The sequence below is a fragment of the Netta rufina genome (genome assembly GCF_964035555.1).
Source record: "Netta rufina genome assembly, chromosome: 17".
NCBI lineage: Eukaryota > Metazoa > Chordata > Aves > Anseriformes > Anatidae > Netta > Netta rufina.
The window spans coordinates 12,846,025-12,863,596 of NC_140141.1; the positions used below are offsets into that span (position 1 = coordinate 12,846,025).

Genomic DNA, 17,572 nt, shown 5'->3' on the forward strand with positions numbered 1-17,572 from the left:
TTTTAAAGGGTCTTTCTTCTCAGTTGTCTATTTTTAAAGGCAGAACCTCTGCTACCTCCAAGACCTCTGTCACACTTAGCTGCCACAGCCAACAGCTAATGAAGTTTGGGGAGAAAATTCGGTTTTGAGAGAAAAACAGCTAGGTTTAAGAGCTCTGCAAACACAGAATCTAAATCTTTTTACACAAAACACTGCTGAGCTGGGGAAGTCCTCTTCCAGCCCCGTATAACACAGTACCCAGCCTGAGGTAAACCTCCCTCTTCCCGTCCCCCGCCCGCCCCTCAGCCGACTGAGGGAAGGCGGCGCTGCGCGGGCGGAGCTATCGGGGGGCCTTGGCCCCGCCCGCGGGCTGCCCCGCCGAGCGCCTGTCAGGGCAGCGGCGGAGGCGGCGTCGTGTGAGGGGCCTGCGACGGCGCCATTTTGGAGCGGCGGCGGCGGCCCCGGTTCCCTCCGAGTCCCCTCCCGGTCTCTTTTCGGTCCCTTTTCGGTCCCTTCCCGGCCCCGTTTCTCCTTGCCGTGCCCTCCCGCCGCCGCCGTCATGAGCGTGGTGGAGCACGTCCGGGAGATGGCCTCCGCTGGGCTCCACTCGAACGTGCGGCTCCTCAGCGGGCTTCTCCTGACGATGAGCGGCAACAACCCGTGAGTGGCCCTCCCGCCGGCGGCTGAGGGGGAGGCCCGCGGGGAGCCTGGGGGCAGCAGGCGAGGAGGAGGAGGGCTCAGTGTTAGGGCTCTCCCTAACTCTCCAAAGAGTTGTTTGAGGTAGTAATTAACGCCGGAATCCCCTTCTGAAATCCTCACAGTTCATCGTCGTGAGGGGTTGTACCTGTTACCCAGGGGCCCTCCCAGTGCAGCAAGGGAGCAGCAACAGCTGGGAGTTGAAGGCAGGCAAAGCAAGCTTCACATGCTTTGGAATCCCTTTGGCTCTTAGCTGAACTCAGTCTGTTTGCGTTTTTTCCTAGGGAACTGTTTTCACCATCTCAGAAATACCAACTCCTTGTATATCACGCGGATTCTCTTTTCCATGATAAGGAGTATAGAAATGCTGTCAGTAAGTACACGATGGCCTTGCAGCAGAAAAAGGCTTTAAGTAAAACTTCAAAAGTAAGACCTTCTACTGGGAATGCTGCATCAACCCCCCAAAGCCAGGTATTTAAAAACTGACTAACGTGCTGCATGCAATGATCAGTCCCACTCTGTTCAGTTAATATTGCTGATTTAATGATGTAGTGTTAGACTGTGGATTTATCATGTCAAATAAATCTATTTTCTAATGAAAACCTTAATATGGTCTTGGAACATGAGTTTTTTATACATGCAATTCATATTTTTTGAAGACATGAGAACCAACAGTCAGTTGCATTTTCAACTTTATTGCACTAGACTTTTCTAACATGCTGTAAACGTTTAATGAGGAGATGTTACTTACGTTTTTTATGTGACTCTAATGTGCTTTAATGTTTGTGTTTTATTTCAGTGTTTACCGTCTGAAATTGAAGTGAAATATAAAATGGCTGAATGCTATACAATGCTGAAGCAAGATAAAGATGCCATTGCTATTCTGGATGGGATTCCTTCCAGACAGAGAACCCCAAAGGTTTGTTCTGGCAGATGTTTGTCACAAGTCCTTGGTCGGTGTATTTCTAATCCTTGGGCCAGTAAAGCAGTGTAGTCTTTGACTACAATAGAGCTTGAAATCTGTATTATCCATCCATTGTCCATTCTTTCTTGGATGTAGTCATGAGTAGTATTCATAGGGGAAAGCGTGGTTACTCTCAACAAACACGTGTCACTTCTACCAGGAAAAAAGTTCATATGATTGTAAACTGTTGAGTTACAGCAAGTTAGCGAGTGAGTGCGAGATACCCAAATAATTTGCTCTGGTTTTGAGGTGGGGCTCGAAAAGTGAGAGCCAAGTACAGGTTTAATGTACCGTACTTTATTTTGTGGATGTAGCTGGGCAGAGTCCTAACCTCCATGGAAAAGCTGTATATCACTGAACAGGAAAGGTGTGCTGTCACCAGCTGGAGCTGAAGGGAAGACACTTGTAGCCTAGGCAGTCAGTTGAACTTGCTAAACTATGATTATTAAAGTTCAGCAAGTGTTTTAATATGTTCCTGAGCCCAGAATGTATAAGGAGTTGCACATCATTTCTTATTGTAGAGTTTGAGCAACACAAGATGCTTGAAAGGATGAAGACTTTGGCAAATAAAAGGAGTGCCAATGCTCCGTCTTTCCAGTTCACTCCATCCTTCTTAATAACAGTTTAGATAATGCTAAATATTTAGATCCCATTGTGGACTGAGGTGCTAAATATGTTGAGTCTGTGCCTTTTGGCTCTGTTATGTCATAAAGGCTAAAAGATAAAGGCATCAACTCAATCTGATCAGAGATGTGCACTGAAAGTTAATGCAAAGAATATACAGGTCCTTCTTGACATCATATGTAAATGTTTGCCCATTTTTTGACATCATATGTGCAAAATACTGAGATTTCAAGATGTATTATTTCAATACAGAAGAATATAAATTTTATATTAGGACTCAGAATAATCGATTTTAATTTTATAGTATATAGTATGTTATAATGATCTCAGAAGAAAAGCTGGCAATTATAACTTCTGCCCAGAACAGGAGGGAGGGAGCATGTTTGAAGGCAAAGTTGTGACCTTTTCTTAGTGAGGATTTCTTCTTTCTTGTACCTGACACTACTGCCATTTGTGTTCCTTGCAGATCAACATGATGCTGGCAAATCTGTACAAGAAAGCGGGTCAAGAACGCTCCTCCGTTACAAGCTACAAAGAAGTACTGAGGCAGTGCCCGTTAGCACTTGATGCCATACTAGGTAGGTTTCTCCATACTGTAAGTACTTCAGCAGTAAAAAGTGTTATAATTTGAATTATATTTAGGACTAGGTAATTCACTGTAATTTGAATGCGTTATGGAAATTATAAAGAACATTGTGACAAACTGCTTCTTTGTGCTTGTCAGGGGATGGAGTTTCTGGTCTTCAGACAGTTAATTTGTATTTAATGTTGTTTATGTTGACTTAATTAATTCATTTTTGTATCTTTCTGAATAGGTTTGCTCTCACTGTCGGTGAAAGGTGCGGAAGTGGCCTCTATGACAATGAATGTAATTCAGAGTATTCCTAACTTGGACTGGCTTTCAGTGTGGATCAAGGCATATGCTTTTGTGCATACTGGAGATAACACGAGAGCAATCAATACCATTTGGTAAGAGTTGAAAGAGCATGATGTAATCAAATTATATTTTATATTTATGTATAATTATATTAAAATGACATTGTATAAATAACAGCTGTTTCTTTTCTCTTAAAGCTCTTTAGAGAAAAAGTCATTGCTGCGGGATAATGTAGATTTACTGGGGAGCTTAGCAGACCTGTATTTCAGAGCTGGAGATAATAAAAACTCTATTCTAAAATTTGAACAAGCACAAATGCTGGATCCTTACCTAATAAAAGGTGAGTAAATCCTAAAAAAAAAAAAAAAAAAGTTTACTTAGTGTAATGATCTGGTGAGTAACATTAGAGTGGCAGATACATGCAAACAAACATTCAGTAGAATATTGAATATTGCTTTACCTGGCTTTCAATTCAGAATTTACACTCCAAAACTGTGTACACTGACCAGTTGCTGGTACTTGCACAGGTCAGAGTAGGTGTTTGTGTTGCCAGTCATTAAAAATTAAAAGGTAGCATAGCCATTTATGTGGTTTGCCAAAGAAGCATATATTAAAAATAATTTAATTAAGAAGTTTGCTTTTATTATTTCTTGTTGTGAATGAGTTTTCCGTTTCTTGATGACTGACCTTCAAACGTTTCGCTTCAGGAATGGATGTATATGGTTATTTATTGGCACGGGAAGGTCGGCTGGAGGATGTGGAGAACTTGGGCTGCCGTCTCTTCAATATTTCTGATCAGCATGCAGAACCTTGGGTGGTGTCTGGGTAAGATGTTCTCTTTCCTTTCTTACCCTGACCCTCTTGATTTGCTGCATGAGGTGGATTACAGCTGATAGAGTGGATTCAGCTTTTTTTGTACAGACGGTGCTTTTCTAACCTTTGTGTTCTGGTTTTGGGGTAACTAGCTAGTAATAAATACCTATTTTGGTTGTTTTCAGTAAGTCTAAACCTCTTTGAGTTACTATACCTGTTCAGTAGTAATGATATATTAAATAGCTATAATGTTTAATATTCATATTGATTTTTGCTTGTTTTTTTTTTTTTTTTTTTTTTTTTAGCTTTTGAAAAGAAGTTTGTTTTTACCTGAACATGTTATTTTTAACTTGAAATCCAAGAAGCTCAACAGTTGCTTGTAATCTTTTTTTCCCCTCTCTCTTGTAAGCCTCAGTGAATGAGTGCAGGCAGTATGTGTTTACAATCCATCTTGTCTTTCCGTAGGTGTCATAGTTTCTATAGTAAACGATACTCCCGTGCCTTATATTTAGGAGCCAAAGCTATCCAGCTTAATAGTAATAGCGTTCAAGCTCTGTTGCTGAAAGGAGCTGCTCTTAGGAACATGGGCCGGGTACAGGAAGCAATTATACACTTCCGTGAAGCGATACGTCTTGCACCTTGCAGGCTGGATTGCTATGAAGGTGAGTGAAGTGAAGCTATTGAAAGATAGCGTTGATGTGGTGGTGATGATTATTGTTGTTATCAAACAAGAAAATAGACAGGAATTCTTTTTTTTTTTCTCAGGCTGACTTTCTAGTAAGTACATTATTATTACCCCCAAAACTATACATTTCTATGAAAAGTGGTTAGATGAGAGATAATAGAGAACATGTGTATTTATAAGAATGATTTTCAAAAAAGATGTTTGTTTTTAAATTCTTTAATCTGGCTATAAAGAGACTTGGGTGTTTTGGGAAAATCAGTTTCAGATGATGATGTGAACTGTGTAGTTAGTTGCACTGGGAACTTCATTTTGTCATACTGTCTCCTAAATAGGAACAAGTTTATATGGCAAGTAGTTAAGAAAAGATATAAAGATATATTTTCAGAGGAATATGGATTTTCTTGCAGAGTTAAAAGTAATGTTAAAATGTTTTCCTTTTTCATCATCAGGTCTCATCGAATGTTACCTAGCATCTAACAGTATCCGAGAAGCTATGGTTATGGCAAATAATGTGTATAAAACTCTGGGAGCAAATGCGCAGACCCTCACTTTGTTAGCAACAGTCTGTCTTGAAGACCCAGTCACACAGGAAAAAGCAAAAACGTTATTGGACAAAGCACTGACACAAAGACCTGATTACATTAAAGCTGTGGTAAAGAAAGCAGAACTTCTTAGTAAGTTCACTTTTTCCACGTCAACTTACTTACAACATTAATTATGTTTTATATTATTATGCAGCCTCATCAATGCGAGGAATGTGATGGTGATGCTGCAGCCCAGGGGGTTGTCAGTTCTATTCTGAAGGGAAAAGAACAAGAATTAATTGCATCTCACAACTGACATTGCAGCACTTAAAACAATTGCAGGCAAAATGTTTTGATTTCAAAGTATATGTAGTCATGAGTGTAGCAGTTACTGCTTACAGAAAGTATATTACTACTATCCTTCATGCTGTCACTTCTGAGGGAAGAAATAGTTTCATGTTGTGATGGCTTTTACTGCACACTCTGACTTTTATAGATCCGTCTAAACTATTAATTAAAACTGTAGTTTTGCAAATAAACAGGTAGAGAACAAAAGTATGAAGATGGAATTGCTTTGCTGAGGAACGCGCTGGCTAATCAGAGTGACTGTGTTCTGCATCGAATACTTGGAGACTTTCTTGTAGCTGTCAACGAATACCAGGAAGCGATGGACCAGTACAGTATTGCCCTAAGGTAACCCAGACACTCCAAGGTTGCAGCGTATTTTACAAGAATCCATAATCAACTCCAAGTAAAAAGTTGAGCATTGAGTCACTAATTGGTTAGGGCATGCATCAGAGGTAGCTCTACCTCATTCTCCTTTAAAACAGAAACGTAACACAACATGACCTGATAATGAATTAGTTGCTCATAAGGCTTTGAACTGAGAAGTGCAAAATTTAGGGATGGTATTAATGGTAAACATGTCACCAGGCATACAGCTCCTTTACTGATGAAAAGATTAAGGCGTGGATTTTTGTATTTATTATTAAATTGGCAACTTTAGGATCTGTTCCTTTAGAATCGGAGGTGCTCTATGAGCATGAGCTATTATGTAAATTTAAATAGGTGATTCAATAAAGAACCTAAATGTTATCTTATAAAGTTATGTTAAATGTTACATATTTCGATTTCAAAAAGTTAAACTTACCTTAAATCTAGCACATTACATCCACAATAAACTCATGTTGCGTAAATGGATCAGCTATTTTTGTCTTGTAAATGATGCGTTTAGTCATAGTCATTTAAATTTTTATTACTTCCACGTTCTTATAATTAGTGTTGTCTGAAGGAGTTGACTAAGTTTCCTTAAAGAGTGTGATGTTTAGAGAAGTGCATTCGTGAGGCTCAAAATGGTTTTGTATAGAGATGTAATACTTGGTGTTATTGTCAGCCTGAGGTGAAGCTGCATCTACTAATTTGAAATTCTTGGTGGTGCTAAACAGAAAGTGCACAAAACAAGATGAATTTTTTTTTTTATGATAGCATTAAAAATACAAAAAAAATACTAAGTTTTAAGTCAATGCTTTCTTTTCCTTTCTTTTCCCTCAGTTTGGATCCAAATGATCAGAAGTCACTAGAAGGAATGCAGAAAATGGAAAAAGAGGAAAGCCCAACAGATGCAACCCAGGAAGAAGATGTGGACGATATGGAGGGAAGTGGAGAAGAGGGGGACTTGGAAGGCAGTGACAGTGAAGCAGCCCAGTGGGCAGATCAAGAACAGTGGTTTGGCATGCAGTGATGGCCTCTCTTACTGAGGCGTGTTTTGGCACATGAACATACCACCGGGGCCATTCTTCTTTGAAGAACTTCAGCTATTTTTTTTGCAGTAACAGAAGACTTTTTTTTTTTTTTTTTATAGACTCTGAAACCATTTATAGTTCTATGCATCTCAATGCCATGAAGATTCTTAATGCTTCTTATTTATTAAGTATAAGGGATTAACTGTACTGAAGGTTATTTGCAACTTTTAATTTCAAAAAATCCCTGCTAAAACTAGAAGCATTATAGAATCTAAAGTGCATAATAAGCCTATTGGTTATGATGAGAACTGTCTAAATTGTGTTCAGGGCTAAGTGTGCTTGATTGATTTGTAAATACAGCGGTTTGTATTCCTTTGTGAAAAAGGTTTGTATGTTCCCTTGTTTGTATGCTACCTTTTGGGCTCACACTCCTGTTGAAGTCTGGAGGAGTTGCTTTGGTGTGGCTGAAAGCAGCACTTTTCTCTTGCTGTCTTTGTTGAATTAATTTGTCTTTTTATAAGGCATGTCTTTTTATCTTCTGTGTGCTGTAAAGGAGACGTTTGATACGCCACTCGGCTTTGTCTTAGAGGACATTTTTGTAGTTGACCGATTTCTGTGTGTACGGAATTGTACCAATGGTGGAGAATTGCGGCAGTTTGCCCAATCCTTACTGAACTCTGTAATCACATAAAGTCTGTACATTAACATTTATTTTTAAATGCTCTTTAGTTTTATTTCAGAATGTTACTAAATGGTTTTTCATCAGTGACTCAAAGCACTTCACATTCAGCATACAGCAATGACAATTAAAATGATATAAAAAGAATTCATCCCTTTCCACATGCATTACTGTAAAAATGTTTAAATTATACAAGTATGTATTGTCTTGCTTTTGCCATGTTTAGATACTTCCTGTTCTTGGGAGATAATGTTTGAATTCTTGTGTTTTCCATCACCTTTTGAAGCCAAGTTACATTGCTTTGATTACAGATTCTCAACTTTCTCTCCTCAGCATCATCTTTTCCAGGGTGAGCTTTGTCGTGTAATCCAGAAACTCAATTCTGTGGGCTTGGTGTGTGGGAGGAGGAATTACTTTGTGCTCTTACTTTTCTTATAGCTCTGATTTCCGTAGTCTTACGAAAACATCTTTTTATCTTGACAATTTAATTCCTTTTGTATTTATTCTGTTACCACAGCCATGCTGGAGCAGACAGACTTTATTACAAGACTAAAAAGTAGTTCTGAGTATCAGCTGGAGGAAAAATGCCTGTTTGCTACAAATACATGAGATGGAAAACAAGCTTCCCCCTAATCGTAGAAGTACAATGCAGATAAGGGTAAAATTTCTTTTCCTCTGTAATATGCACTACATGAATTAGAAAAATGCACAACAAAGAGACTAGGCAGTTACTCCTATCGTAGTCTATTTTGAAAATGCTTTTTTATGTCACATAAAGGGAGTCTAATAGTTTATCCATTAAAAAAAAAAACAACAAACGTCTGGGTATGTGTTCTCTCTGGAATTCTAGGGGCTTTAGACTTTCCAAAATATCAAGCTGAGTTATGCTTAATTGAAGAATATATGGGAAGAACAGAAAAGAACAGAACGCTGCTATCTTGGTGATTGAATTGGCATAAACTGTGACTGCTCCTTAATTAAATAAATTCACCAAATGGCTGTGTTTCAGTTAGTGAACACTTAGTTAATTGCATTCTGGTGTATGAGAGGCCTGAAACCCTTTTTTTTCTTTAATGAAGAACCTAAGTGTTTATACTATTGCTGTCTGATGGAAAAAGTATACATGTACAAGCAAATTCAAAGCATTTTTTCTTTTTTCACGTCCCTTGTGTTTTCTTCACACTCAAGGTTTCATCAAATCGTATTCCATGTCTGAAAAGTAGGAAGGTTCATTAGCTTTGTTATTTCAAACATCCATTGTAGATGAAAGAATATAGTTTTTAATGTTATTAAACTGAAGAACAGGCAAATTTAATTTTTGATGAAAGAAGCATATGAGGTACATGATGTAGATTTTGTGAGCTGCTTGGCCTTTTTGTTGTAATGATTCCTTGAAATAAGTCATTAATCACAGGTGGAAACCACTACTCTTACACATTTTTGTGAAACAACATTTGCATAGAACAGGAAGGCTGAGAACCACAGTTTTACTAAATCATTCTGTAGTGTTTTTGTAGATAACCTGATAACCTCTTGTAGGATAGAGGTGAAACTACAAGATAAATGAGCATGCTGTGAAGCAAACAGTGTCTAGGTACACCAAAGAACACCTTAAGATAGCTGTCAAAATGGAATGAAATCCTTGCTGATTTATTTTTCTGAGAATTTTACTCCTTATTGAAGGTGAAAATTCCAGTGAAAAGATACCTGTAAATAATGCTTCTGCAAGGACCTGGTGTCTTAGGATTATATCACTTGTTTGTAGTCTTTGCTAGTAATTGTACTATTTTTGTAGTCTCTAATTGTAGAGAATAAGGAACTTTAAAATGTCATATGTGCCAAAGCATTTGAGATTATGTAGATAGATGTACTTAGCACTAGCTTGAGAATTCTAAAGGGGTTTTTCTTGCCTATTAATGAGCCTTCATTAGTGCTCTACTTTTAGAATGCGATCTCGGGTTTTGCAGAAATCTTGTACTCAAATTTAGTTACTGGTATTCTAGTTTAGAGACTGCAACAATTAGCTAATTCTATGTAGTTGATCTCATTCTGTCCATTAATCATGTACTCTGCACGCTAGAAGTAAAAATCACAAAGCCAAAACCTGAAGTTCAGGCTGTGTCAAATCTGTGATGTAAGCTCCCAGAAGTGAAGCAATTCTTAGGGGAGGCAAGAAGCTGTTGCCATCCAGTTGTATTTTACAGCACTGACACATCTGCCAGTGCTAGTCTCTGGGTTGGGTAAGGACAGAGTGATTGCTTGAAATCCTGACAGCTGTTTGACGTTTAAATCACAGATGTCATTAACAGGTTCTTAATTCCTGCCTGCTTTATGATAGGCAACATACAGAAGTGATATAAGGGGATGGGATTTCTTCAAATCTAAAGCCTTTACATAGACTTGGGAATGAGGTAAAAGGCTTAATTTACTGGAATCAAAAAGTATCATGCATCAATGATGTGGCTAGGAATTATCTAAATAATATATGTTCTGTAGCAAGCGACTTGCCAGTGCTTTCTATGATGTGCTAATAACAACTAAAATACTGGCAGTATTTAGAATTCTGATTTCCAGATCTTGAGAATCTAAGAACTGTGAAGCAGAGATAATGAAAAGAACTGAGGACTGCTGGCCAATATAAATGTTTTTCTCTAATTGAGGTGCTTTTTCCTTTTCTGTTACTGCTGATTATGGAGAGATTTTTGATTAACTAGGGATTTTTTTTCTTCAATAACTGTCTTATTAGGCCTGTTTTTTTTGTTTTGTTTTATTTTTGTAGTGATTCTTTTCTTCTATCCTTACTTTTCAGAAGCTCAGTGATGTGGAAACTGATCTGTCGAAGATAGAGGCAAGGAATATTTTTTATCCAGCAAACCCTATTTCTTCATTCAGACCTCAGCTGTAAGGAAATCTCAAAGGCTACGTTGTACTGTTGTGGTTTCAAGTTACACAGGTATATTGTAGCCAAATATAAATAAATAAATAAATAAATAATCTAAATTAATGCAGACTCCAGGGGTTTTAAATTTAGTGGCCTTAGGTGGGATTAAATTTAGTACATTGGTACAACTTTATGTAGTACCCAGTAAAAAGCAATTACACTGCAGTCACTTTTGCAGTAGTTTCTTCATAGAAAGGATTCAGTGTGAGCTTAAGGAATTACTCCCTTACCAGTCGTGTTCCTGTACTGCCCGTTTTGCCTGGGTAGTGGTTTGAAAAGTAATCCTGTAACAAGATTCCTGAAATTCCCTCAGAAATATTCACACTCCTCTCCCATCCTGTTTTTTTGGTTTTTGTTTTTTTTTTTTAAATTTTACTTTTTATCTGCTTGCTTTGTGGCCCCACAAAAGGCTGCTTGGTTCAAGGATATTGAGGAGGAGGGGGCTGGGAACTGTGTTGCTGTTGAATTGCTGTGTAGGAGCTTTGCCTAAGGCCCTGCTGATAATTAACAGGTTTGTGACGGTCCAGTGACCAGATCTTGGAGGGAAGGATGACAAGATAGGAAGAATAATGGTGTGGTGGTGTGGAAAGGGAGAGAACTGGGCAGCTGCTGCTGCTCCTGCAGTTCTGCTTGTTTTCAGAACTGGCAGACTGGTTAAGATGTCATTTGGAAGCTGGTCAGGAGGAGGCAGAGAGTACACAGAGCTGGGTGTTTGGGTGCAGAAAAAGAAGGGTGTATTCTGGTGCACACACAGCTCGGTGAAAAATAAACTGTTCATGTGGGGGATTTCACTGTAACAATGTCCAATATCTTTGTATTAAGCAAGACTATTTGGCTAGTCCACATCGATTGCTGTTGATGACAGCAAAACAGAAGGAATGATCTATGTTTTCACTTGCCGTCTCGAGCCTTGCGCATACTTAGCTAACATTAATGCTAATGGCTGTTTAATACTCTATATGGAATGTGCAGGGGAAGCTTTCACCATGGCGGGTCACTGACAGATGTTTACATTGTAAAAGCCTCCATTTCAAACAGCTTCCCTGCTCCCAACCAGCTCCCGGGAGAGGCAAAGGGCTTCGTAAGTTTGGAGATCAGTTTCCTCTTCCTTCTTTCTCTGTCTGCTTATCAAAACGTTGATGCATGCAGATGGTTTGGGGATCTACCAACAGCAGTATAATTCCTGACAGACAGGTTTTAAAAAGGATTGGGTTTTGTACATCTGTCCCTTCACAGGCAGTACCGTTTCTTAAAGGACAATAGATGACATCTGCTGAACTGGCTGTCCTGCTTGTGTCCTGGCTACATTATGTTTAACCAGTGCGTGGCCTGGCAGGAAACAGTGACCTCGCATTCTGAAATTTTACCTTTGATCACTTCAACTTGCTTCTTTTTAGCTGTCAGCTGTCTGTTTTAGAGCACAGTGAGCCTCAGAATGCTTGTCTAGAGGAAAAAGAGGGGAAAAAAGCCCACATCCTGAGACTTGGACTTGACAATTTCTAAAATATTTACAGAGAACAGAAAATCCAATTACATCAAAGTCGCCTGATGGGCAGGCAGCAGCACACGATGCTCAGCTAACGAGGGGTTTTGGTGGCTTGGAACATCTCCCGGTTGGGCTCCCTGGGCTGGGAGGGTTTAGCAGTTGGCAGAGGTGAGATCTGTACGCTGGCATCTGATCCAAGAGCTTGGGTCAATCTGGCGGCACAAAAGACTCCATTCCTGTGTTGGCTGGAGAGACAGCACACTGCTTGTGCATTGCTGTAAAGGTCACTAAGATGCCAGCTCTTTCCCCGAAATATTTATCAGATTTCTGTTGTTCTGCTTTTTGCCTAATGTTTATTATCTAATATATTGTGTTCTCCCTCGATGTGTAGTATGGTTTGAAGAGCTGAAGCTGGTAACTTGGCTTCATCTTGTTGGATACTGAGCGGTTTTCCAGGAAACTTCAGCATGATGACATCAGTAGAGCAAGAACAGCAGCATGCAGATATGAATCTTCTTTACCCTGGTTGGTCTGGGTAAGCTGCAGTCCATATGGTTCTTGGAATAAATGTTTGCAAAGCCTGTCTGCTGGGAAGCCGGCAAGTATCTGCAGTCAGTGACTGAGGAGCTTTTTTGCCTTGGAATATTTGATGGGCTGGTAGCCAGTGATGCTGCAGGCAGACCAAATTGGCAGAAAGCCTAACCTCAGGTTTTGGTTTTCCTCCTTAGGTCCACAGTGAAAGCAAGAAGGAGGCAACGTTTGCGTGGACTGAGCGGGCTGTCAGTCTGGTGGACCTGAGTGATCTGGAATGCAGGCGACTTCCAAACTGGCCCAGGTCATGCAGTTCGTGCCTTCTGTAAGTTCAGTTGTCTCATCTGCTGAAATATCTGTTTAATGAGGGGAACATCAGGCATTATTCTGAAAAATAGTCCTTCCTATGTTAGTGTAAATTCAAGCTGACCTGGATAACTGCTGGATTCTGGTGCTGCTGCTGATTGTTGCAAGAGGAGAAGCTGTGTATGGAGGTGGACTTTAATGTTTCCTCAGCTCGCTAGGACAGCTTTTAATAGGCAGGCAGGAAGGTGGCTCCAGCTAACCACTGTTCTGCAGAGGATGTCACGCAGCAGCTCAGACAATTAGATAAGGCTGCAGGATTCTGTTGAATGTTCACTTCCCTTACCAAAATGTTGGGCTCTAAGAAGTTTTAAGGACCTTCCACCCAGTAACACTCCATCCCTGGAAATACCTGAGTTTTTGCAAAAGGGGCTGAATTCTTCCCGTGCTGTGCTTTGATTTCAGCTTTGTTCTTGCTGCCTCTATTGTCTGAAAAGAGCAAATAGGAAGCAGGTTGGTTTGATCTCCCTTTGTGCTGTGATCTGCCATCCGTGCCATCAATCCAGAGGTTTTACATGGCAGAAAGAAGAACGTGCACCATCTGGCCTTACATGGGTGTCGAGACACACACAGGGGCTAACCTCACTTGCTGCTGGGCTCTTGGCCTTGGGAAGGAAACTCCCAAAGCTCCTGGGCATGGCCTGAAGGGAAATGTTGCCTGCTGCGGGTGAGGCTGCTCTTCATCTCCCCTGCCCTGAGGGAAGGGAAAAGCGTGTGTCCTATTTCTAACCCTGGATTAGCCCTAGTGCCAGCCCCGTGATGGCTGCATTTTCACTAGGATGCTAGCGAGAGGAATTGAGTGGTTCTGTGGGACGTTGCCAGTGGGGCTTTCACTGAGATGGAAGTGTCCTGATGAGGACTTCAAAGACAAATGGCAGCTGGTGAGGGGAGGAGGCGAGCTCTTAATCCCATTATACTGTAAAAGCAGGGCAACAGCAACTCCATTTTGTGAAAGGCCGGATGGTGTTAAGTCTTTCAGCGTACATCTGTCAGAAAAAAAGCCCTCGTGCTTCGCATGGGCTGAGGACTGCCTAATGAGCGTGTGGAACCTGATTAGCATAGGAAGAGCTAAATGCTGAACTGGTCTTACCAGTGCAGCTCCGAGCGCACGCAGAAAGGCAGCGTAAGGTGTCAGAGCAGTTCCAGGAAGAAAAGAGAAGTGTCCCAGGGAGTCTGTGTGCTCCGGGGTCAGCGTCAACTGGAGAAAGGAATTTTCCAGGACTTTAGGTGCTTGAATTTTACTTCAGCACTTTTATTATCTCTGCCCCTCAACCCAAACTAAGGGAACATCTCGTTCCCCACTGCTGTGGGCAGCCACCAGCAGCACTCGCCTTCCTCTGTTTGTTCCATGCGCTGATACAGATCTAGTGCTGCGCAGTGTACACAGTCATTCTTTGGGCTAGTTTTGGCACGTTACGTGCAGCTTTTTGCTGTTTTATTGCGGAATCTGATTGACACAACGCTGGGATGTTGGTGGAAATGTCTGCAGTGTCGCTCTGGGAGATTCCGTAATTCCGCAAGGCAGAGAACTTGTTAAAGCAGGCTCGGGGTGCTTTGGGAGCTTGGCCTTGTTTTCTGAGAGGCCAGCTGTGGTTTGCAGGCATCGTCTGATGGGCTGGAGACTGAGTCAATGCTGCAGCCATTTCCTTCTGGTTTTCTTTTTGGTCCATGAAACGCCTGGGAGCTGTGTTGAAGAGCAGCACGGTTTTGGCAAGCAGTCCGCACCCAGTCAGTGCTGCCTGGCAGAGGCTGAGATTTCCAGCACCTGCCGGTTGTTTGTGAGCACGGGGGGGTGGATTCTCGTGTTAGCAGTTCAGCAAAAGTACAAAGCCTCGTGGTGGATGTCCTGAGAAACAGCGAGTTTGTTCTTCCAGGAGCGGAAAGGACGCACATTGGGGTGAGCTCAGGGGTGGTGGGAGCTTTTTCTTTTGTGCCCCTCTTTTGCTTGGTGAAGGTTGGTCTCAAACCTCGACTGAAGGTCTCTGCTAGTGCTCGAGTCCTGCAGGAGGGCGATGATAAGAGAAACTGACTTTTAAGTTACAAATTCTGTCTGGGGTGTCGTGCCTCACTGAATGCAGGGCAGGGCAGGAACAGGCGCGAGACCAAAGCGTCGCTGTTTTGCAATCACAATGCGCTGGAGCTGTGTGACTTGGTTCTGGATGCATGAGCTGGTTGCAGCTTGATTGTTAGCCTCTGATGTTATCTCACCCCAATAGTAAAGCAGTGTTCTTTGCCTGCCTCGGTAGGAAAAATTGACTCTGCCACCTGCAAAAATAGCATGGGTTTATAGCAGCCCAGGCTTATCAGGTCTGGGGATTTTGTTGTTGTTTCTGAAGTCTATTTCAGTTGATTATGGCAGCTCAGTCTCAGAGAAACACTGAGCTGGACACGCCAAGCAGCTCTTGGAGGCTGGCCATTGCTGAAGAGCAAGAGTAGAGAGTTTTACTTCTCTTAAAGCTGGTGATGTCAGCAAAATCCTGTGTTATTCCTAGGATTATGTGCAAGTGGGAGTTCGTACTGCCTCCAAAAGATCTAATTAAAAGGGAAGTTTCTGGGTGCTCTCATGATTTTGCGCATTCCCTTCAAGCTGCTCCAGGAGGCTGATGAAGATAACTCTTACCATATGAATTCAGGTCCCTCTCTCTCTATTTAAACACACAGCAGGGGCCTTGACCTTGTTAGGCAGACAGCTGAGCCTGCTAAACCCATGTCAGAAGGCTTCTGAGCACTCTGAGCTTGGTGACTACTGATCTTGCAGGGTTTCTTCAGTAGCAGTAGAGCTGACCTACATTTTCCACCTCAGCCCCTGGTCGCCGCTCTCGATGCTGCCCCACTTAGCTTAGAGCTTTCTGTGCAGCGTCCCACGGGCTTTGCAGAGCCTAAGCTCTGGGCTGCAGTTAACTGCTTCTGAGGTGTCCGTGGCTGATAGCAGAACCTGAGGCCATGACTGCAGTTAGATTGGTTCCCTTTGGTATTGATTGTGCATCTTTGGTTTGGGCATCGAATGACAGCAGCGGGCTTGTGTTAGATTGCTGGGGACAGAAGTCAGCCGGTGGTGGGGAAGGTGTGTGGTGCTCTGGTGGAGTTTGGTTTAGAGCAGCTGAATCGTTGGGGATGAAATGTTCTAAAACTGTCTTCAGGTGCTCAGGGCTCTGCAGGCTGAGCAGAGGGTGGGATGCTCTTCTTCATTCTGTGGCTTCTGTGGGCTCGGCCCGTAGATTTTCCTGAGGCTCTTTTTCAGAGCTGAGGTTGTGAAACAAATGAGCTTTCTCCTCTACCAAGTGCTTTCCTCATTTCTCACCCACCAGCCTGGGGGTGGCCGTGGGTTCGGATCTTACGCAGTCACATTCACCTGGCTGGGAGCTGGGGCTGTTTTCTGCCCCGTCCTGGAGCTTGATGTAATTTGCCCGTAATTCCTGAGGGTGCCAGGAACCATTTCTCTTCCTTCCACAGCTGTCAGAGTGGGGCCCATCCATGCGGTGCTTTGGAGGCAGGGCTGTGCAGCGAGGTGAGGAGGAGGAGGGGGGCGATGAAGCTGTTTATCTCAGCATCTCTTACCCCACATGCTCTCGCACTTGAGTACCTAGCAACCCACTGAGCTTCGCAAAGTTTTCTCTATGTGGCTGTACTCCAGAAGTGCTGCTTGCAGTTCATTTGGGGACTAGTTATGCTTGCAGATCATAACTAAAAAAAAAAAAATGTTTAAAGCTAAGTTAAGGGTTTGGTCTCAGTTCACTCCCCAGTGCTGTGCTGTCAACGCAGAAATGCCGAAACCATCCTCGCACCATGGCAGCAGTACGGAGTGGAAGCTGAAGCTGTTTTCTGAACAATGAATTAATTGTCAACAGCACCGATACCAAATGTACAGACTGGCAAGTATTCATAAAAGTAGAAAAGAGGGCATCAGCTCAGCTGGGCAGCAGGAGTAACTTTTACAAGCTGTTGCTACACTGTGTGTGTGTGTTCTCCTGAGAAACTGGACTTCAGCTGCCTGTAGTCGATAAAGACAGCTTTGTTTTTCTCACCACTTCCTGAACACCAGCCTAAAGATGTTTGCTAATGGGGCAGTTTCTTCCCTAACGGGCTGAACAAATGATTTTAATTGTTTAGCTCAGGTGTCTGCGCAGTGTAATGGACAGCTGCTGTTTGTTGGCCTGTGCTGGGAGCAGCTCCGGGAGGTTATTTGGTGACAGTGCTGTTGGTGTGCGCAGGAGTTGGTCTATAAATAAGGTGGAGGGAAGAGCTGCAGCTGCAGATAAAAGCTGTGCTGAACTCGGTTCTGACAGCCTTGGCCCAGAGGTTAGGAGCAGAGCTCAGCTTGCTGGGAACAACACTACCATAGTAGGAAGCAGCCTTCTCCTGCAGCCCTATGTATTAATGCAGCGCCGACCATCATATAGCGGAGCTCAGCCATGGAATTCGGCTCTAGTATTTTTAAACCTCGTGCTGTTGTGTTTGAAGGGGCTCAGACATGTCACCTAATTTGGGTAACACTGTTTGCTGGCGCTGTGCTGGTATCATGGGCTAGTTGGAGAGGCATTACAGTTAATTTAAAACGCATTACTCCCCTTTGAAGTTGGCTGAAGTTGCAGAGTTAGAGAGGCTCTGCTTGTGCCCTTACTTCCCTCCTCTTACTCCAAACAAAACGTAGTTTATGGGAGTCAGAGC

The 17,572-nt window shown here is 42.2% G+C and overlaps 1 protein-coding gene across 1 annotated transcript; it reads left to right on the plus strand.

The window, feature by feature from the left end:
• The first annotated feature begins 390 nt into the window (after positions 1-390).
• Positions 391-8,304, plus strand: ANAPC7 (anaphase promoting complex subunit 7). Its single transcript, XM_084297585.1, has 11 exons — positions 391-639; positions 960-1,146; positions 1,475-1,594; positions 2,730-2,841; positions 3,079-3,232; positions 3,338-3,480; positions 3,848-3,965; positions 4,419-4,615; positions 5,088-5,312; positions 5,705-5,855; positions 6,714-8,304. The coding sequence occupies exons 1-11, from the start codon at positions 539-541 to the stop codon at positions 6,901-6,903; spliced, it is 1,698 nt and encodes a 565-aa protein (XP_084153711.1). The 5' UTR covers positions 391-538; the 3' UTR covers positions 6,904-8,304.
• The last annotated feature ends 9,268 nt before the right edge of the window (positions 8,305-17,572 follow it).

What these genes read in the sequence shown, in the direction of transcription:
- ANAPC7 (XM_084297585.1), top strand. Translation starts at nt 539, where the DNA reads ATGAGCGTGGTGGAGCACGTCCGGGAGATGGCCTCCGCTGGGCTCCAC. An exon ending in CATCAACCCCCCAAAGCCAG is followed by an intron (nt 1,147 to 1,474) that starts GTATTTAAAAAC and finishes GTTTTATTTCAG; the next exon opens with TGTTTACCGTCTGAAATTGA. An exon ending in CCAGACAGAGAACCCCAAAG is followed by an intron (nt 1,595 to 2,729) that starts GTTTGTTCTGGC and finishes TGTTCCTTGCAG; the next exon opens with ATCAACATGATGCTGGCAAA.